Source organism: Mauremys reevesii, linkage group 5 (genome assembly GCF_016161935.1).
Source record: "Mauremys reevesii isolate NIE-2019 linkage group 5, ASM1616193v1, whole genome shotgun sequence".
Lineage (NCBI taxonomy): Eukaryota > Metazoa > Chordata > Testudines > Geoemydidae > Mauremys > Mauremys reevesii.
The window spans coordinates 87,416,762-87,438,943 of record NC_052627.1 but is presented as its reverse complement, the minus strand read 5'-3'; the positions used below and the strand labels follow the sequence as shown (position 1 = coordinate 87,438,943).

General features: G+C 40.6%; 2 protein-coding genes across 9 annotated transcripts in view; one reads left to right on the top strand and one right to left on the bottom strand.

Moving 5' to 3' along the window:
• Window positions 1–22,182, top strand: part of CRACD (capping protein inhibiting regulator of actin dynamics) — a 224,358-nt gene that overhangs the window by 166,585 nt on the left and 35,591 nt on the right. For 5 of the 7 annotated variants that reach the window (XM_039539500.1, XM_039539498.1, XM_039539501.1 and 2 more), the window contains 3 exons: window positions 5,993–6,128; window positions 11,541–11,705; window positions 15,658–15,726. In XM_039539500.1, coding sequence (XP_039395434.1) covers window positions 5,993–6,128; window positions 11,541–11,705; window positions 15,658–15,726 — 370 coding nt within the window. Of the gene's footprint in view, window positions 1–907; window positions 1,018–5,992; window positions 6,129–11,540; window positions 11,706–15,657; window positions 15,727–22,182 lie in introns of all 7 variants that reach the window. The other 2 variants (XM_039539503.1, XM_039539504.1) reach the window with 2 other exon arrangements.
• The window catches only part of AASDH (aminoadipate-semialdehyde dehydrogenase), a 96,379-nt gene continuing 82,266 nt past the window's right edge, over window positions 8,070–22,182 (bottom strand). Inside the window, exon 18 of one of the 2 annotated variants that reach the window (XM_039539510.1) lies at window positions 8,070–9,608. In XM_039539510.1, coding sequence (XP_039395444.1) covers window positions 9,484–9,608 — 125 coding nt within the window. In that variant the 3' untranslated portion in view covers window positions 8,070–9,483. Of the gene's footprint in view, window positions 9,609–10,774; window positions 10,884–22,182 lie in introns of those variants that run through there. The other variant, XM_039539516.1, reaches the window with a different exon arrangement.

The window sequence follows — 22,182 nt, the reverse complement described above, 5'->3', positions numbered from 1 at the left end:
ACCTAACGTGCTGGCCCTCTGGAGGGGAGTGCACTTCATCCCTTAATCCTGATTTCTCTTGCAACACACTTGAATTTCTAGTAATGGGCCTCTATCCAGAAAAGATTGCTTGCAAGCATCCCATACTACGATGTATACAAATGAGAGACTAGCTGTTAGAGAATTTGAATTCAGATTTCCTGAAGTGAAAGTCTAGTACAGTAATTTAATGTTCTACCTTACTCCATGGCCCTTTTCTACTTTTAGGGACCATAATGACAATAGACTTCTGTTGAAGCCACTGCTTTGTGTTAACTGAATTATTTTCTGTTTTCCCATCAGATCTCTAACAGAATTAGCAGCCTTATTTCTGTAGATTTGTGTGGTGGTGACTTCCAAATCTAAGTCAAATGTAGCTAAATATTGCAGAAATCTCATTATAACATCTGATCCTACATTCTTTCCACTATTCAAGATGGCTAAAATCTTGCAAGATTTCTGCACTATTGAACCCAAACCTTGGTGTCAGTTTGGACTCTAACATCAAAATCCTAGTTTAAACCTAATCCAGATTCAAGCACCACCCACTTGATCCATCTCTAGTTACACTATACCAAATATGTTTCACCTTATTTTACCTTTCACTTTGTTACCACTATGTGTTTTTTAAAAATCATTTTGTAAAGTATTAGACTAATTGAATGTTTTTAAATTCCATCCAGCTCTCTCAACAGTTGAGAGCTGAAAGTGGGCTGTGTCAGCAACCATTAAAAAATCTCTTCTTTTTCCTTTCAAGTTTTTCTTTCTTGTGAAAATTATATTTTAACAACCATAAGAAATAGAAGCTGAAATATATGTGTTTAGTTTTACAAAAAAACTCAACATTCCCCTTAGTCACCAAAGGAAAATAATTGCATTATATTTTCAGAGCTCTGAGGAGACAGGGAGTGGTCTGGCAGTGAAAACCCAAACAAGAGAGAGAGTGAAAGTTAACTTTGTTTTGATCACTAGAAAACTGACTTTGAAAAGCTACCTACTGTAAGTGAAAATGAAATGGTATTCCATGCCACTACTGATCTTTGAAGACAACTTGTTTTAAGAATTCTCTAAAAGTGCTTTGTATTTTACTACAGCACATTCATAATTAAGTTAATCCAGTCAGTTTTCTACAAATGAGTTAGTCATGAGTCTATTATTTTCAGTACAAACAGGCTCTGAAGTGTCATCAACTCAATATTACCAACTGAAGTGTTAATAAATTGCTGCTATAGCTGACCCAAGTTTTCTGGAGGCAGTATTAAAGTATGGAACAGATTGATGCCTCTAAATGTGGTCAGGATTGTCAAAGCCACAGATTCAACTATAGAAAGCCATTCTGGCATGCCTTTTAGTTGAGGGGAAGGAGGGTTTCTGAAATGTAGTCTATAGAAGCATGTTGAGAGGAGGGTTGGGTGGTTTTTTTGTTTTGTTTTTGGGTTGTTTTTTTTTGTTTTGGTTTTTTGTACAATGACTATTGAGCAAATCTTCATAGACAAGACTAGTAGTGATAGTGAATGAAACACAATTATACCTCTTATGCCACATCTTTAAAAATCTAGTCTTTCTGAAGAAAGAACATTATAGGAATAAGACATGAAAGAAGAACTTTTATAATATGATCTATTGAACTTGCAGTTGGAAGGCTTTGAAAAGCACTGTAAGCTGAAAGTGAGTAAATCATAGGCCCTTTCTGTACAGTTCAAACAACCTTAGGCACAGTTTACGTTCATTTATGGAAAAAACAGGTTATACTAATGTATAAAGATGTTCTACCCAAGTAGAAATTTAGGCCAGAACACAGTTTTTAACCATACCATGGTTGGTCCCAGGGCCAGACAAACGGTACTTAAACCATGCTTAAACTGCAGTTCAGGCATGAAAAGTGGCTCTACAGAAATGGCATTTTGGGGCTCCATGTTGTATTGTGTTCCAGTAGTTTGGAGCTTGTTCAGCTTACAAATTAAAAAATAAAATAAAATAAAATCTAAGCAACAGCCCTTCAAATTCAACCTGCACTCTGAGAATCAGATTGGGCTCTTCCCTTCTCATGTGTCTGCATCTGTAATTGATGATTTTGCATGCTCCCAAAAAGATCAATGCATTGTCTTCAAGTAAAGCCCTAAATTAAACTTGTACAAATGTATAGAAGGCTGATGGATTTGCACAGCTGTAACTGAGAAATCAATATTGCTTAATTGTTATCGCAGGTAAAGCAAGGACGTATACAAATCCTGATTCTGAAAACAATTCTTCACACCCTTTTAGTGCTTGAAATGTTACCATTAACTTTTAATTTGCTGTGTGAATATCCTTAAAATGAACAGGGATGGATTGGGAATAAACGTGACCTGGTTTAACTAAAAATGTGGAGTCTAAAAACTTCTCTCTGGGGAGAGAATGCTGATGAAAAAGAAAATGGAGGAGACAGTGCATGTCCACGGTGGGTGGCTGAGAAACAAAGTCAATGGTCACTGAATAATGCAGCTACTAGAAAAACATGGGTGGGGGTGGGCCCTTAAAGCACAGTATATGAGTGGGGTGATGTGTCCTTAATCCAGCACTCATCTCAATTGACAAGAGTAAATACTAAATGAAAATGCCCCTTAGCCCTGCTTTGAGCAGTGCTGTACACACACGTTCCCCTTAGCTGCTTCATGTTAGATTTGTGAAAAGGATGGTGGTTTCTGTTTGTAATGTTTCAACGTGCACAGTTTCTTTGGTTATGGATTGTGTGAGCCCATAAACTGCCTCCCTGTGTTTCCAGTTCAAACAAGTCCAAATTAGTCAGAGGGGAAATTCAGTCAACACTACCAAATTTCTCTGGGTTTCATATCAAAAACATTTTGTGTCACATGGCTTCAGAAGTTGGCCCAACTGGGTCCAGACTTTTTCTAGAGCAGAGGTTCTCAAATTGTGGTCCATGGACCATTTGGTGGTGGTCTGCAGAAAGACACCAGGTGCTAGTTTCCTGAGGCTCTCTAGGGAAGCACTCTCTTGTTCCTTAATGATGCAATATCAGACATTCAAAGAAGGGTTGGATTTGTTTTTTAAAAAGATTTTTTTAATAGAGTCTCTGCTACAGATTCCTAAACAGGCATGCATGTACCTTTATTAGGTAAACAGGGAAAGGCCATGGAATTATTTTATCTATAATAGGTGCATAGCATAAATGAACTGTTGTATTTGTTTCCTGGGTGAAAGTGTTATGAAATATTGAACTGCTCTACATTTGATTATTTCAAATGCAATGTGCTGTTCAAATATTAATTTTTAATAAAAATATGAGTTGCTTCAGTTTTGATTTGTCTACATGGGGGGAAACAGTTTAATGAGTTGGGCTCCCCCGCACCCCCAAAAAGCTTTATTAATGATTTATTGGGTTTTAAAATAATCTGTGTATATATGTATATATTTTAAACCCCTTTGCACTTTGCCTGTAAGAAATTTTAATATAACATCTGATAGAAACAGAAAATGTGGTGGTAATTGGCTATTAGTAAATCTTTATTTTAATTTTTAAAATATAAGGATTGTGCCCATGGAGTTAAGCAATGATATTAGGCTACATTAAATACATTCCCAGCAAACTTTCTCAACAGCTGAATATGACTATTTTGAAAACTTAAAAACAAAGCATGGGGGGAGGGAGGTGGGAATAGCTCATTTAATATTTTATATTGTATAATGTAAAGGGTTTTTATTTGTGTTTTACTCTAGAAACACCAGGACTGTCAATTCTGGTTTTCCCTGGTTTTCCTGGAAGACTTGTTGAAGTTTTCAAAATATGCATATTTTTTTGCCTTCACATCTTAATTCGAAGGAACAGGATGATTGGATATTTTAACAAAAACATCTTTTTTTCCAAAATGTCAATTCCTTTTTGAAGTTTTAAACAGTCAGGCTATTTTTGCACACTTGGTTCTTGTGATATCTTTATTTTACTAGTTTTCCACTTGCCATAAAATATTCCAAGCTAGTCATGGTATGAATTTCTAATATTAAAAAAAAAACTTCTTTAAAAAATCACATTTTCTTTATGCATTGTAAAGAAGCAAAAGGACACTTTTTTTTGTTAATCCCCTTTCTTGTGGATTGAGGAGACAGAGTTAACTTATTAGCAACATGATATTCCCTTGGATACCATCTCTATGTAAATCCACATGTTTCTGTGGTATTTAGCAGTGACATAAGAGAGTCTTCCATATGTATTACTAATCCATGTAGCGTGGAATTGTATAGAGCTGCTACCCTCTACTACAGGCATTTGGTGACTTAGCAAGTGATGGTTATCATCTTTTGTATCAAAGCAATCCTACATTGGTGCTGATATGTAAGAGGCTTCTGGCCATTCAGATAATTGACTTCAGCAATGCAATTCTTTAGAAGTAGGCAAGTAGAGTGCATTGGCTTCCTCTGTCTGTGTTACAGTAAGTGATTTCTTCGTGTGAGGCTAACTTTTCTCACTGTATACAATTTTAGTTGCCAAGTTACTACACGAAGGCAGACTTTTTAAATATGCTCTTTGGTACACCGCAGCCACAGAGCAGTCAGAGGAAAATAAGAAATTGGCACAATGTTCTCTATCACAGTTCACATCCATCATCATCATAAAATGTAGGGTGTACCTTTATAGCAATGTTCACATTCAGGGGTTTTCATGAACATTAATTTAACTTCTCAACATTCCTGTATTATCCCAAGTTTACAGATGAAAAAAACTGAGATCACAGAAGCAATCCTCATCAGAACCAGGATTAGCATTAAGGACTACCTAATTTCTAGTTCCCTGTTGAAATCACTAGATCGATCTCTCTCTCTCTCTCTCTCTCTCTCTCTCTCTTCATCGTGTAACAATCCACCTTACTCCTCCATTCCTGGATCCTGTCTTGAGATAGAATTTGGAGTTTGCAATGTCAATGAAATCTTATTTTCATAACTGGTCAATGAGCTCACTCAGTTAAATAAATAATCCAGCAGCCAGAGTTGGGGACAAGTTGGCAGTTTTGCATGAAGATTGGCTTTGGTTATGCTATGGGTGGGTTCACTTCCCCTAAATTTTGCTTCAAGTTTCTGGTTCAGGCAAATGAAAAACTCAAAGTAAAACTCAATTGACACCACCATGGTTCACCTCATTTTGCATTTAACCTCACCCTTGCCCAAAAAAACAAAACAAAAAAAAACAAAACAAAAAAAAAAACCCTGCAGGCTTTGTGTGGTTTTATGTGAAATTCTAAATTAATACTATACCCAGACTTTGTGGAGAAACCTGGAAACTTTTTGATAAATGTAATAAAACCAGGTGAGTTTCATAAGGTTAGAGTTTTTATTATGCGCATATGGCCTGTCTCCAATTTCAACAGGTTTCTTTGGAAACAAAAGCTACTTGTGTTCAAAAATTTATCTCATGGACCACCCCATTTCAGACTAGGGCAGGAAGAATTTCAAGTATGAATTATTTTTCCTTTCAATTAAAACTGCTTGTGCTTTACAAAATATTACTAATCACTTCTGATAAAGTTAATTTCTTTCTTTTAGGGTCAGTGTGTACACATGAGGCAAAAAGTCCCAGTTTTATTTCTTGGTCTTTTCCTCTTGACCAAATGGTTCATGTGACAATGTTCAATACACAAAGAAATATCATTAAGTAGCATTTAATATACGATATAGAATGTGTGTGTTTAAAAAATCAAATCAATAAAATCCTACCAAAACAACCACTCTATTCGGCCTACAGTTCTCCCTCTGGCCAGTGGGTGAGAGAAAATGAACCATATGTGACAGATGTCAGACATGTTGCTTAATGCACTACTGCAGGGCACTCAGATACTACAGTGATGAGGATAGAATAAATATCTAGGTAGAAGAGAACAGAGAAAAGGATATAGGCCAGGGGAGTTACTGTAAGAATGAACTGCAGGAATCATTTGGGGTATCTTTATAAAATTAAGTACTGTGTATATGAATTGCATTTCAGGTCCTCCAACTATACTATGGGCACTCGAGCCTTTTCCCATGACAGTATTTTTATACCTGATGGGCAAGCAGAGAGTGAGCAGGCAGTCCAAGCAATGTCACAGGACAAAATCCTAGGCAAAGTCAAAACCCTTCAGGTAAGAAGGAACAAGCACGTGACTATGCAGGTGTAAATGTTCAAAAAAAAAATGTTTTCCTCATGTGCCATAGCATGCTATGCTTGTAAGAAGACTGGTCGCTTCCCTGAAGAACTTAGGGGCAGATCCTCAGCTGCTGTAAATTGGCATAGCTGCAGTGGAGCTATGATAATTTACATCAGCTGGGGATCTGCCTTTACAACCTCTGGCCCCAATCCTGTAAGTAAATATGTGCACCCTGCACCCATGTGGTGCTCCATGAAAGTGTACAGGGGGGACGGGACTCCATGTGGATGTATGTGTTGACCCCCCCTGGACCAGCCTGCGGAGTCAGGGCCTAAGTAAACAACACTCAGAAGAGGAGAATGGAATACAACTCAAACATTTCCTTTGTGTTTTTTGTCGTCGTTTAAATATTTTTTCTCTTTTGCCCTCATATATTTCCCCATTAATTTTAGTTAGTCCTTACCTTTTAGTCACTTAACTCATGTCCATTGGTTTCTTGATTCAGTTTGTTTGTATACTTTCCCATTGTTTTTCAAATGCATTAGACTTTTTGCAGGATATAGAAATAGTCAATCCCCAAAGGTCTTACTTTTCATTTGCCTTCCATTTTTGTCCATGGGGTTCTAAATGCATACAAAGCAAGGCTCTTGAGGAACCTTGCCACCGCTCTTTTGCGAGTCCACCTACATTTCAGATGCATTCAGTTCTTCAAAATAAATGAATATGTAAAGAGCTTCCTTCTTAAATAAAACCATACCCGGCTGTTAAGAAATTACTTACCAGCCCTCCTTTCATGGCTGCCTTCCGTGATTCCCATCCCATTAATGCACTCATTAATTTTGTGGTCTGTAATATACTTGAAAGATTCTCTCCATATTCCTAATTGGACTTTGGAAGAGCTGAAGAAGAGCTACCTTTCAAAATTCATCTGTTTTTACAGTGGGCACAGGACATGTTGGGGCAGGACTTTGAGAGCTTGGCGGTGCTGTGTAACTGCCCACTCACAGGGGTTGAATTGGAGGTTGGGGGGGAATTAATTGTATTCCTCTAACTTCTGCTCACAAACCAAACTGTGCCCACTTGAGATGCCAAAATGAGATACCAGACAAGATAGTAGCTGGAAAGTTCTTCAGGGTCAAGTAACTGGCTTCTTTTGGACTTTTTCATGTTTCAAGGAGTTGATAGGTGTGCTTCTCAGAAGGAAGCATTAACAATTCCCATTAATAGAGGGTATAGTTTTTCTTCACTGGCTTTCACCAGCCAGGAGAGGCATGCATCTCTTAATGTTAATTCAAAATACATTGTTGCATTGAGAAAAGAATAGACATCAAAAGCAATGCATGATGATACTTACAAATGGCAGGTAGCTTTTAGAATTAGGTGGCCAGAAAACATAGTGATACAGCAGCAAAGAATCCTGTGGCACCTTATAGACTAACAGACGTTTTGTAGCATGAGCTTTCGTGGGTGAATACCCACTTCTTCGGATGCTTGCACGAAAGCTCATGCTACAAAACGTCTGTTAGTCTATAAGGTGCCACAGGATTCTTTGCTGCTTCTACAGAACCAGACTAACACGGCTACCCCTCTGATAGTGATACAGGAAATTTTGAATAATTCTAAACATATCTCAGGGGACTATTATATATACAGCCTTTCAGATTCTTGGTTCAACAGGAAAATATCATAAACTAGTAAAGGGAACATAATCTTTTCCTTGTCTGCATCTCACTTTCAGATGACAAAGTAATAATGAGCTGTTTGGGATTTTGACATTTCGCACTCAACATCAGCTCTTGGAGATTAAAACGTTGAAAGAAAATTGGCCAGTGGAAAGTTTTTAATGGAGTTTATTCAGTTACAATAAATGTATTTAAAAATGCTAGGAGTAACTACAGAAAAGAGTGTTCTGTGCCCTGAGGAAGCCAGCTCCATACAGAAATGTGGGCTTTTGTAGATTTTTAGCCTTCAAACTAATTCTTATACATCTGAGTGAATAAATCTTTAATCTTGGGAGTAATTTTGAAAACTACATATGAACCACAAAGCATAAATGTTCTACCTCTTGGGAATCTCGATAAAATAATTTTAAAAAAACCTCATACATATGGATAGGCATTTTTTTACAGCACAGTTCTCAAACATTCCAGATTACAATACAATTCTTCAATCTGAACAAATAAGATACAGTTTCTCTTTTATTGCACATACCATTCTCTACAATAGCTCTATTCATAGGCATCTTCCAGTGTTCACAGCACAGTTTGTACATGTGAAATGTCATAATATGTGCATTACAAGGCACCCCATCCATCCCTCTATTCCTCAGCACTGGAATTTGTATATAAACAGGCACATTTTGTAAGCAATAGAGCCAGAGAGACAGCTGGCATATTTTCTCACTGAGAGCCAGATTCTGATACCCTTACTCACATTGAATACCTCACTCTGAGAGTCGTCCCACTGGCTCCAATGGGGCTACTCAGAGCAAGACGACTATCTGTTGTAAGGGTATTGAAGTCTGGCCCTAAATTAAGGGTTCATTTTTAATTTAAGAAAGAAATTACTGAATGAATATTTAGGTTCTGATTCAGTTTCTACTAAAATCAGTGAGAGTTTAGGGCACTCAGTAATGTACTGGATCATACCCTTACAGGGCCGTTTTGTTCTGCATGTGGAATTCCTGTTTATTTCAGTGAAGGTGTGTAAATCCAAGGTAGAATGCAGACCTAGAAAAGGAAAAGTCTGAAAAGACTGGCATCAAATGACTCTTCTTAAAAGGAGTTTTTCTATTGACTTCAGTGGGACCAAATTTCCTTCTGGGTATCTAAGCAGGTGTGACTTTCTGCCATTAACTTGGTCCATTTAACCACATAAATTATGTTTGATCATCCACTATCAGGATGCAGATGAGCAGCAATACCTGTGCATACCTGAGTGAGGAGGTAGAGGAACATCAATCCTAGTTCATCAACCTGGTGATAGAGAAATTCTCTCTTTCTACACCCCCTTTCCCTCCACCAATTGGTTTGGCACTATGGGACATTAATGGCTTCAGTTAATCTGGCTAAGATTTAAAAAAGAATGCAAACTTCTGGATGGTCATGTGAACTGAGATTGACCTGAAATACTTTGAGGTTTACCACTCCTCTCAAAAACTGTGTTTCCGTGCCAAGTTCTCACCTAAACCATGCTATTGATTCAGAGTTGAAATCATCTCTTTGGTTTATATGATTGCTACTGTAACCTATATTGTGTCTTTCATAAATTCAGAGAGGTAAATTCAGTGCAGAGGTCTGTGCTTGTAATTGACATTCACATGAAGGGAAGTTACTCACTTGAATCCCTGCTATAAACATTCCTTTGTGGAGATTTTCACAGTGATAGGGAGACCCTCTTTGGAGAATTTCCTGTCCTTGAAAGACAGTAAGAAAATTACCACATAGTCTTCTCTCTTTTCACTAGGTGTGGTTCCTGTAAATATTCAGAAAGAAAATCAAATACTAAAGCGTCCTCTTTCCTATTCATTACTTCTTCTAAACCTCATGCTAAAAATATGTTCTCTTTCAAACATTTGATTCTTTTAGGCATACATAACAGAAATTAATTTCTGTACATTAAAGGAGGATCTTATTCTGTGATCTCTGTGTAAGCTGAAGTCATTACTGCCGAAAAGCACCAGGCAGAGGCTCTGTCTCTAGACAGCCATAAAATGCTCCTTGTTTTGTTAACTTTATCTTTGGTGCAATTCAAGATTACTTTATTTATAGTATCAGGGGGTAGCCGTGTTAGTATGTATCCAGAAAAACAACAAGGAGTCCGGTGGCACCTTAAAGACTAACAAATTTATTTGGACACGAAAGCTTTCATGAGTAAACCCCGCCCCCCACTTCTTTAGATGCATGGAGTGAAAGTTACAGATGCAGGCATTATTATACTGAAACATGAAGAGAAGGGAGTTACCTAACAAGTGGAGAACCAGTGCTGACAGGGCCAGTTCAATCAGGGTGGATGTAGTCCACTCCCAATAACAGATGAGGTGTCAATTCCAGGAGAGGCAAAGCTGCTTTTGTAATGAGCCAGCCACTCCCAGTCCCTATTCAAGCCCAAATTAATGGTGTTAAATTTGCAAATGAATTTAAGTTCTGAAGTTTCTCTTTGAAGTCTGTTTCTGAAGCTTTTTTGTTCAGGTATGGCTACTTTTAAATCTGTTATAGAATGTCCAGCGAGATTGAAGTGTTCTCCTACTGGCTTTTGAATGTTACCATTCCTGATGTCTGATTTGTGTCCATTTATTTATTTTTCCCTATAAAAGAATAAATGGACACAAATTGGACATCAGGAATGGTAACATACAAAAGCCAGTAGGAGAACACTTCAATCTTCCTGTATCTGTAATTTTCATTCCATGCATCTGAAGAAGTGGGTTTTTTACCCACAAAAACTTATGCCCAAATAAATCTGTTATTCTCTAAGATGCCACCAGACTCCTCGTTGTTTTTATTTATAGTATTTCAGAGAGAAGATTTTAAATCATCTCTGGACAAGAAACAAGGTTAAATGAAAAGAAAATAGGGAAACGGAAAAGGAAAAGTTGAATGATGGAAAAGCTACAAAACTCACATTTTCTGTTGACCTACCAGTATGTATTATAGTTCTCCTTCATGACATCACCCTCTGCAGACCCTCACTGTGGGATTTCTGTGCTCTCTTGTACACCAATAGCCTTGTGGCATGGCAGAAGGGGATCTGCAGTGGGAATACATCTGGTCAAGATTTGCAGAAGTTACTAATGACTTTGGTAACTGAATTTTTGGGAGCTCAACTTAAAGGGGCCTGATTTTTCAAAGGCTAGATGCCCTGCATTCTCTGAAATCAGGTTCCTTTAATGTGCAGTATTGCTAATCCTCAAACATTTAAAAATCATATCTGGTTTGCCCCCCATAATTGTGATATTTTTAAAAAAATAATAAATGTAGGGTTCTTTTTATGGCCTTCTAGTTTGTGACCTTTGAGGATGCACTTGGGTCATGAATTCAAGATTTTTCTCACAACCATAAAGCCTAGTAATATACCGTTTTGTTTTTGTTTTTGTTTTAATGAAAGCTTGATTTTGATGTGTCCAGAAAACACTAGTATTATGAAAGCCGTAATAAAACAGCAAGAGTCTTTGTTAACTCTTGATTGAGGAGGACAAGAGTTACTACTGATAATTATGCTTCCTTTTCTCTGCCTTGTTGTGGTAGCTATTGAATCTGGAGTTAGTTTACTTTTTAGCCCTGGTAATCAGCCTGTGTATTTCAAATTGTTTGCAGACTATGCAGATTCTATGGGGGGAGAGAGCATGTGCAGTAGAGTCGGCTTATTTCATTCGTGACATAAATACATTTTTTTCTTGTTTTTCAGCAACAGTTGTCCAAGACTATTAAATTTGGACAAACACCACAAATGACAATTTCTGAGAGGACAATGGAGGAGGCAAATGCTAGTTTAGAAGAGGACTTATTACCCAGTAGCCCAATGGAGATTGAGACTCAACAGGACACAGTGCTCTCGGACAGTGATAATAAAGTAAGCATTTTAAATGCACATATTCACTACATCACACTCAAAGGGGTAGCCGTGTTAGTCTAGATCTGTAAAAAGTGACAAAGAGTCATGTGGTACCTTATAGACTAACGGACATATTGGAGCATAAGCTTTCATGGGTGAATACCCACTTCGTCAGACGCATGCAATGTCCAGTAAGCCAGAGCAGCAGGCTTTTTATGTATGGTCACACAGATTTAGTAGGCTCTTTCAAATTCTGCGCCCTAGACTAATGACAAGTATATGCACTGGGGGTGATGTACTTGGTGTTCTGGGTGGGAAGGAGGCCGTGATGTTAACTATTCTAAAGGCTGACTTCCCACAGAGCAGGTGGCCAACATAGCATCTCTAGATCGTGATCGACTGGTCGATCCTGGAGCCTCTGACAGTTGATCACAATCTCCGTCCGCTAAAAGTCCGGCAGCGCCGCGGGGCTAAGGTAGACTCCCTGCCTGCCCTGGCCCTGCACTGCTTCCAGAAGTGATCCCTGCAACCCCTGGGGGGCATGTCTGCATGTGCTGCTCCTACTTGCAGGCACTGCCCCCTTGGCACCCATTGGCCAGGAACGGAGAGCTGCGTGGGCGATGCCTGCAGGGAGGGGCAGTGCACTGAGCCACGGGCCCACTCCTGGGGCCACAGAGATGTACTGGCCGCTTCCAGGAGTGGCGTAGGCCCAGGGCAGGCAGGGAACTGGGAGTCACCCGAGGTAAGCACCGCCCGGCAGGAGCCCGCACCCAAACTCCCTCCCAGAGACAGCACCCTGAACTCCCTCCCACACCCCAGCCCCCTTCCAGAGCCTGCACCCCAAATCCCCTCCCACACCCCAACCCCCTGCTCCAGCGACCTCCAAGATCCTGCATACCAAACCCCATCCTGCCCCAGCCCTGAGCCCCCATCTGGAGCCAGCATCCCATACCCTCTCCCGCACTCCTGAGCTACCACCTTTGTTTCTGCAGCCATGCTGCTATTCTTAGCATACTAGAGACAATATCTACACTGGGAAGCAGGCTCCCAGCTGCTGTGTAGACATACCCCCCGGGCAGAAGGAAAGCATCTGTTCCCACCTGAGCATTTATCAGTTGTGTTTTTTCTGTATATTTAAAACTGTAAATTCCTGAGAGCAGGGACATAATTTCCCTGTGTATTTGGAAAGTACTTTATCTATCCATTAAAAAAAAAGATGCTATTAATGGAGAAAATGGCAAATACTGCACCCCTCCTTCACTACACAAATCCTCAACAAAGAGTAGCACTTCCAAATGAACCAGCACCTTTCTCTGTCAACTCGAGCACACTGAGTGACATTTCGATCCCTTGCACGATGCCCTAGCAAAGGAGCTTTGTGCAGTGTGTAGCTGAGGAACATGGAATCTCTTCCCACTAATTCACAGTGGGATGTAGAGCCCCAATCTGTCCACAAAGCCCTCCCCCAACCCCCCACACTATTGTGGAGTTAAGCTCTGCACTCTGAAGTGCATTCTGGAGTCCCCCTTAATTGAGATCTCAGATTCTCGGCTCTCCTGTGCAGCAGAAATGTATTGTTTCCACTGTATTTGTACCCTCTGGGTCTGCACAGGAGGTAGGGTTTGTGTGTCTCTCAATATTTTCCTATCTGACCCATGGGTTCCCTGCAGAAGATTTGGCTGTCCACCTCCCATCCTACATCCCTACCCTTGCAGTAGGATGTTTGACTAAAGCTTGAGGGCCAGATTGTGTTTCTAAGTCACAGCCGTTGCTGGAGGGAAGTTCAGAGAAACTATGTTGCAACCTGAGGAGGAATTTGGGTTGGTTCAGCCAGAATTCTTCCCAAGGCTTCTCAGGTGCCAGAGCTGCAGTGGGTACTCATACTCTACCACTGGTTGGCTTGCTACCACATTTCACGAGCTTTCAGTTGTTGCCATGCCCCTGCACAGAGCCATTTGGAGGAGAAGCCATACTACACTCCCCCAAATGTGCACATGCCCAGAACCAGGCTCTACCAAATTCCTCAACATTTGCTGCTTTTCCTTTTCTCCTTCATTCTGCACTCCCTGTTCACCTTCAGTACAGATACTGAATCATATAGTGCAAACTCTGCCTGGGAAAGGATTTCCAAAGAACTCGCATCTTTTTATCTGTTTTTGTTTGTTTGTTTTTTACACTATTTAACAAGTCCATCTACTCACTGGAAGCTTTACAGCACTTGATATAAAAATCTTTTGGATTTTTCACACCTGGAGTGGTGTAGTTACGCCGAGCTAATTTTCTAGTGTAGTTCAAGCCTTTGTATCCTCTTTGTGCTTCCATTTGTACACAAGGAATAAGAAGGCATATGCATCTTTGTGCAGCACTTGGAGAGCTACAGATTAGAAGTGCTAAGTATTGTTGGTGCTGCATTTCTTATATTCCATGTAGTTTTTCATTATTATTGTATAGGTAAATTGGATTAATGGCTTCAGTTCTCAATTTGATTTGGCATGTGTTTGAAATGCTAATTTTGAGGATATATACTAATATCTTCTAATGAGTCATAAAAGGAGAATCACAAAGTATACGTAAAATACAGTATGTCAGAACTGAAAAACGTGGGATTAAAAATCAAGCCAGTCATTTTATATCAAAGATGCAAATAGGCTATAATTCGTATCACAGAAAGCTTCACAAGCTCCAAGCTAAAAGGAATCACTTAAATGTGCTCTATAATGCATAAACATAAGAACAATTATAAAAAGAAAGACTGTTAAGTTAATGCCCATAAATGATACAGTAATACCAAATTTAGGGCCTCAGTACTTTCCCATGCAGAGAACACCTTGCACCCAGGGATTGCTTTTGGGGGGCAGAGCATAGGGGCATGTTGCCTCCATGGCATGGTGTCCAATTAATTCCCTCTTGGCCCCATTGAGGACCACTCCAGCTCCATGGAATTGGAGGGCACAAGGAGGGGGATTGGGAAGGGGATGAAGGTCAAGTTTCACTGAATAATTTTCCCCACCAAAGCAAAACAAGTTGGTCTGTGGATAAGGCATTGGACTAAAATACAATAGACCTGGGTTCTGTTCCTGCCTTAGCTACCGACCTTGGGAAAAGTATTTTGCCTCGGTTTCCTCTTACCCTTTGGGTGCCTTATCTAGTTAGATGGTAAACTCTTTGGGACAGGGACTGTCTCTTACCGCATGTGTGTACAGCACACTCTTGGTTAGGGCCTCTAGGTGCTATACTAGTACAAGTGGTTAATAATGAAGTTCCTGTAGTCTTCAGGAATTAATGCCGTTCCTCTTCCATGGCTTAGAATCCACTCCCATAAAATGGGTTCTGATGGCAGATAGCATTTAGGAGAGCCCTGGACAGCACCACTCTTGCAGCACTAATGAACCCTTACTGATGGAACTAAAAGGTCAAAAGGGCCTGCCTTTCTGTGGATCCCATTTGGCTCCAGAGGAAAGGAGTTCACAGGAAGCACTGGGTGAAATGCAGTATTTCCACTCCTCTATGTAGATAATTTCTGCATAAGAGAGGATGGGACTCTTGTTTTATTCTGGTCCATGCTTCAATCAAGCTAAAAACACTGATTCTAAATATGACAAAATGTATTCAGAACTGCTAGAAATCATGGTAGGTCACATTTTGCTTTGGTGTTTAGCATTAGATAATTAGGTTTAAGAATAAATGTGAACTCTTATCATTTAGCCTGTGTAGCCTGTTGGGTCTCACTAGTCTGATATCTACAGACTCTTCTTTATAGAGAGCTGTAAGATTATAAAAGTGTAGAAGAGAAAGCCATGTTACACCAGGAAGCAGAACTGTGCATGTCAGACCTGTAGTGCTAGTGGGAATGGAGGAAAAGTCCTAATAGGCCTTTTCACTCTCACTTTGTGATTGCACTAGATCTTTTAATTATTTTTATTAAATCCTTTACATTCTAATATCTAGCTGTGCTAATCTTATTTTCTAGTTAAGTGACACTCCGGACTCATTAAACCCTCTGAGTGTGCCTGGGAGAGGACATGAAGTAGAGAAGAAGGTAACAAAACATGAATAGTTAATTGAATTTCTATCAAATCCTTTTCTGTTTTAATTACTTTTTCCTCCTTTGTTTTAATTTATTTTTTTAGAAAACCACCAGTTATTTTATTGCAGTATTCAGTTTTATTGTCCCAAATTCATCCAAAACTGCAGTGACACTGTACAATTCTCATGTACTGCATTTGAGGAGACACTGGTAAATGAGTAGTGACTGAAGCTGGGAAGTCTGTTTCCATGGTAATAGATGACGACAGAAAACTGAACATAGCTCCATCTCATCTGCTCTTCAAACATTCAAATTATTGCAGAGCCATCATTTTCATAAGTATTTATACTACTTTATTATGCCTACATATAATTTAATAAGGCTATGCAAAATATTTCAAGATCTTTAAACAACAGGCTCTCTGACAAATCTGCGTTTAACTTTTGTGGATTTTGGAGCTGTCTTAAAAAAAGATACTAATTTTTCCTCTGTAGAAGACTTCCCCTCCTTTTCTGAGTTCACACCAACTGCAAATCAAACAGTGGTAGCTAAATGGACCATGTGGAGAGACTTTTGATTTTTGTCATCTCTTAAAGGTTAGTTTCTTGTGTACTCACTTGTAATTTTCCCAATATAACAGCCTTTGCTGTTGCAAGACGTATAGTAGATACAGTAAGATTCATCTACCAGTGCTTCAGCCAAGCATTATAAGGTTTTTTTTTCTTTTTGCCGGGTGCAGGGTGTTTTCAGTATGGCTGGAAATAGTCTCAGTCCTGCAAACACTCGTATGTACAACCTTATTCATGAAAATAATCCTGTTGTGTTTAATGGCAGCTGCCTACATGAGTGAAGTTACATTCATGCATAAGTATTTGCAGTATCTGGGCCCAAATATTTGCAATCCAATGGGTTCTGATTTGATGCTCTGATTTCAACAGGAGATTTTCATATGCAATGAGAAATTTTACTTGTCACTTTATGCTTAGAACTCAACACCTGTTTTGAGGAATGTAGACTTTAGTGTTGCCTTATACCAATTAAATATAGCTTTGGAAACTCATGTAATAGGAAGTCCAACCCAACTGGTTCAGGCCTAAAGGCTGAACATAATAACTAAAATACCTGAAATACAACACTCCATATGTAAGCAAACCTGAGATTTTCTTGTTATTTCTCTACTGATTTCTGAGCTTTTAGCGTGCCCTCACATAATATTTTCAAGCTTTTCTCCACAACCATGAAATCAAGAAACTTAATTTTTTTCTAAATAAAAGCTGAGAGTCTCTCATCAGCACTTGCCTCCAGGTTGGGCTTAAAGAAAAACATCAAAATATTGTGAAAGTCATGATAAAATCATGAGAGTTGGCAACACTAAAAAATGTGACCCTGCTGAAACTTTAGCTGCTAATCTGTCTTTACAGCTGATTAATAGGAGTTTATAAAAATTTTTAATGTTAGTTATTCCCCAGTTGGGGTATCCAATTAGTATGAATGAAAATTATTTCCTTAGTCATTGAGTGTTTCTTTAAAACAAAATACCAAGTTCTTTCTTGAAAGTTATTAATAAATTAACACATCTGAAAATAAACTTTTTTTTTTTTTTTATGGCTTAAACTGTAAGCAGGAACCTCTTGGTGCCAATTGATGGAGGGCACAGGGAATGCATAGGATTTTACAGGGATCCCAGGGTCAGATGCGTCCATATCAAGTTAACCAATGGGTGGTATGTAAGGTCTCTATCAAGAGTCAGTAGCCCAGTGATCATCATAATCATTCTGAAATGTTATGTATGGATAATATTTAATAAGTTATGTATTCACACTAGAAATTCTTCTTTGAGTGCTGGTCCCTATATGTATTCCACTGTGGGTAGACATATGCTCCATGAACCCGGAGCTGGAGAGTTTTGAAAGCAGTGTCCATTGGTCCACACATGCGTCCTGTCTCACCTCATGCCTCTGACCGAGGACTTAAAGGGTGGGGTGGACCAACCATTCCCTAGTTCCTTCTCACCACTGCATGGTCTTGGAGTTTAAAGTTTTATCTGATAGTTTTTAGTGTTTTATAGTTAGTCTACCTGACCTGGCGAGTTTTATCTGATAGTTTTTAGTGTTTTATAGTTAGTCTACCTGACCTGGGGAGGCCCTCTCCCTCCATTACCCTGCTTTGGGTATTGGACTATTCCCAGGACTTGGGGCTTCAAAATCTGTGCTTCCTGCCCATGCTACTTCTCGATCAGCAATGAGCACCAGTGCTGTCTGTACTGCCTCAAGGAAGCCCACAGCATAGCAAGGCGCACTATCTGTCATTCATTCCTCATTTGCACCTGGGAAGGACGGGAACTTCACCTTAGGAAGCACCTAATGGAAAAGACCTTAAGGCCACTGTCGGACCCAGGCCAGGGTACCCACCCTGTACATCAGCCAGGCTCAGCAAGGAGTGCGCCTCCTGCCACAATGTTCAACTCATGAGTGAGGAAGTCCACACCCACAGATTCCTCAGCAGGGTCTTGTTGGTGGCAGAGCAGGGAGCGTGCCCAAATCAAGCAAGTCTCTGAGCTCAGCCCTTGGAGCTTAAACCTTGTTCTCTCAGTACTCACTAAGGGCAGGTCTACACTAAGAATGGGGGTCGAACTAGGGTACGCAAATTCAGCTACGTGAATAGCGTAGCTGAATTCGAACTACCCTAGTTCGAACTACAATCCTCCCAGACGCCGCGACGGAACCCGGCTCCAAGGTCGACTCTGCTAACTCCAGCTGCCGAGGTGGAGTACGAGTCGAACTAAGCGCTTCGGAGTTCGAAACTATCGGTCTAGATCGACGCGATAGTTCAACTCGAACTCAAAAAACCACCACCGCCGACCACGTAAGTGTAGACTAGCCCAAAGTCTTCCCTCGAACCATTAGCTTCTTTTCCCATGTCTCTCCTAGGGTTGCACTCCTGGCAACCATCACCTCAGTTAAGTAGAGTGATGATCTAAGGTGCAGCTAGTAATCTGGGCTCCACTGCTTCTCTGGGAGCAGCAAATCTGTGAATACTGCAGGTGTCCAGGGTGGAACAGGAGTTGGATGGTCCAGGGGGACATGCATGGATTGGGGTGTGCCTATCACTAACCTGTAGAGAGACAGCGGGGGTACTTGCATTGTCTGTGGCTGATGGAGTTGGGAGCTGACCCTTGGCAAGCACAGACAAGGCTTCCTCACGCTAAGGGCAGGTGGTAGCGAGCTGCCTCTCAACCCTGGGTACTCCCTGGGAAGTGTCACTGTTGCACAATTGGCAAGATCTACACCCCATTTGCTGGTTAGCCAAGGATCACACTCCAAACACTTATATACCAGATAAAATAAATACTAAAAAACTCAAAAGTCAGAAAATTGGAAACAGTTAAAGTAAAAGATTATGATTTGTTATTTTCCATTTGTATATTTTGGGTAAGAGAAATAGAACAAAGGAAAAGATGGGATGAATAAATCAGAGACATATGCTAAACATACCAAGCGTCAGCTGGCAAAACTGCAGAATGTGTCTTAAATGCTACAGATCAAATATGGAAGGATGAAAGCTTTGTTCCTGGAAGATAACAAGTATCAGGAGGAACTTATTATTAATCTATTAAAAGTGCCTGAGCCCAAAAGAGGGGCAGGTTTAAGGAACCAATCTGGCACAATTTCCAGTGAAACAGCAATGCAGTTAGTGCTGGTCAAGATAGAGATCAGAAAACTGGAAATAAAAGAGAGAGCCCAGGAAAGGGAGATCGTAACAGAGAAGCAAAAATAGGAGGCATATGAACAACAGCAGGAGGCAGAGAAAGCAGCACAAGAGGAGGCCCACCAGAGAATACTGGTGCTGGAACACCAAAAGCGTAAAGATAAGGGAAGGAAAGGGAGCAGAGCTTAAAAAGCTAGAAATGCAAGGACAGAATCCTTACCCCATGGGTACTACGCACCAAGGATTACCAGCTGAGACAAACTCTGCCCAAGTCACTAGGAGACTGATAGCATTGAAGAATATTTGACCACCTTCGAAAGGATATGCAAGGTACATAAAATCCATGATGACCGGAGAATGACTGTGTTACTCCCCAAACTGACTGGTAAAGCTTTACAAGTGTTCAATTATATGGCTGTAAATGATGTTATGTTGTATGGTCTGTTTAAGGGGTCAGTGTTAAAAAGGTTTTAAATTACACCAGGGGCATACCACCTAAAGTGTAGAAATCTCAAAAAAGTTAATACAAAAAAGTCCCCAGCAGCTGTGGAAGCTGCAGCTGATGCTGCTGATTTATACCTACAAGTGAGACCATTCATAGAGTGCATGTCCTCAAGAGAAGGGCAAAAGCCTGGTGTAATAGGGGTCCCTGGTTTATTCCTGGGAAAAAGAGAGAGAACTAAGCTCATACCACCCCAGTACCAGTCATCTCCTGGTAACCCTAATTATCAGACTCCAACCCAAGGGCATGGCTGAAGAAAGTGCTACTTGAGTAGTCTCTTGAACCCATGAAGAAACAGCGCCTCAGTAATGGGGAGTCCAAATAGAGTGCCAGATCTTCCCAGGTTAGTGCAGCTACTCTTGAGTTGGAGACTTCAGTGGTGACAGAGGAGATTCCAGTTAATTTTGTCAGGTCTGATCTCCTTGAGGTAGACAAAGAGTTTGTCGGTAAGGAGGCCAAGGTAAATAGTAAAGTGTGCTGGGGTGGAGAGACACTGGTGACCAGATTTCTCTAGTCAGGAGAGATGTGATTAAGGATGGTGATATGCTCCCAGGGGAGGAGGTAGAATTCCTTGTGTTCAGGCAATTTAAAGGCACTGTGCCTTTAGCCAGCATTTAATTACAGTGGGATGGTTTAAGGGGTACTTTGAATGTGGGATTTCTTAAGAATTTACATAAGAAAGGCCATACAGAATCAGACCAATGGTCCATCTAGCCCAGTATCCTGTCTTCTGACTGTGGCCAGTGCCAGATGTTTCAGAGGGAATGAACAGAACAGGACAATTATTGAGTAATCGATCTTCTGTACCCCAGCCCCAGATCCTGGCAATCAGAGGTGTAAGGAAACCCAGTGCATGGGGTTGCATCCCTGACCATCTTGGCTAATAGCCGTTGATAGATCTATCCTCCAGCTGATGTGCTGGTGGGAAATGGCATAATAACAAAGCTGTTAACATTGTAACCTGTAGCAAGAGGGAATATCCTGAGTTGCCAGAGTAGGGTCTGAGAAGGAAGAGACATCTGAGAGGGGAGAGGAGCCTTCTGCACCCTTATCAGGAGAATGTAGCAATGTGTCTGCAGGGGAGGGAAGGAAGTGCTACTTGAGTCACCTCCCTCACCTGAGACAGCCCTTAATGCAAGCAAAAGCTAAATAGAATTTGTTGCAGAACAGAGTGTAGAGGCCTCTGTAGAGAGCATAAGGGAGGCCATCCTCAGTAGTGCCCCAGATAAAAAGAACAATCCCTGGAAAAATCATGGAGCAGGTCCTCAAGGAATCAATTCTGAAGCACTTAGAGGAGAGGAAAGTGATCAGGAGCAGTCAGCATGGATTCACCAAGGGCAAGTCATACCTGACTAACCTAATTGCCTTCTATGATGAGATCACTGGCTCTGCGGATGAGGGGAAAGCAGTGGATGTGTTATTCCTTGACTTTAGCAAAGCTTTTGATACAGTCTCCAACAGTATTCTTGCCAGCAAGTTAAAGAAGTATGGGCTGGATGAATGGACTATAAGGTGGATAGAAAGCTGGCTAGATCATCGGGCTCAACAGGTAGTGATCAATGGCTCCATGTCTAGTTGGCAGCCGGTATCAAGTGGAGTGCCCAAGGGTTGGTCCTGGGGCCGGTTTTGTTCAATATCTTCATTAATGATCTGAAGGATGCTGTGGTCTGCACCCTCAGCAAGTTTGTAGATGACACTAAACTGGGAGGAGTGGTAGATACGCTGGAGGGTAGGGATAGGATACAGAGGGACCTAGACAACAAGGACAAGTGCAGAGTCCTGCACTTAGGACGGAAGAATCTCATGCACTGCTACAGACTAGGGACTGAATAGCTAGGCAGCAGTTCTGCAGAAAAGGACCTAGGGGTTACAGTGGATGAGAAGCTGGATATGAGTCAACAGTGTGCCCTTGTTGCTAAGAAGGCTAACAGCATTTTGGGCTGTATAAGTAGGAGCATTGCCAGCAGATCGAGGGATGTGATCATTCCCCTCTATTCGGCATTGGTGACGCCTCATCTGGAGTACTGTGTCCAGTTTTGGGCCCCACACTACAAGAAGGATGTGGAAAAATTGGAAAGAGTCAAGCGGAGGGCAACAAAAATGATTAGGGGGCTGGAGCACATGACTTATGAGGAGAGGTTGAGGGAACTGGGATTATTTAGTCTGCAGAAGAGAAGAATGAGAGGGGATTTGATAGCTGTTTTCAACTACCTGAAATAGGGTTCCAAAGAGGATGGATCTAGACTGTTCTCAGTGGT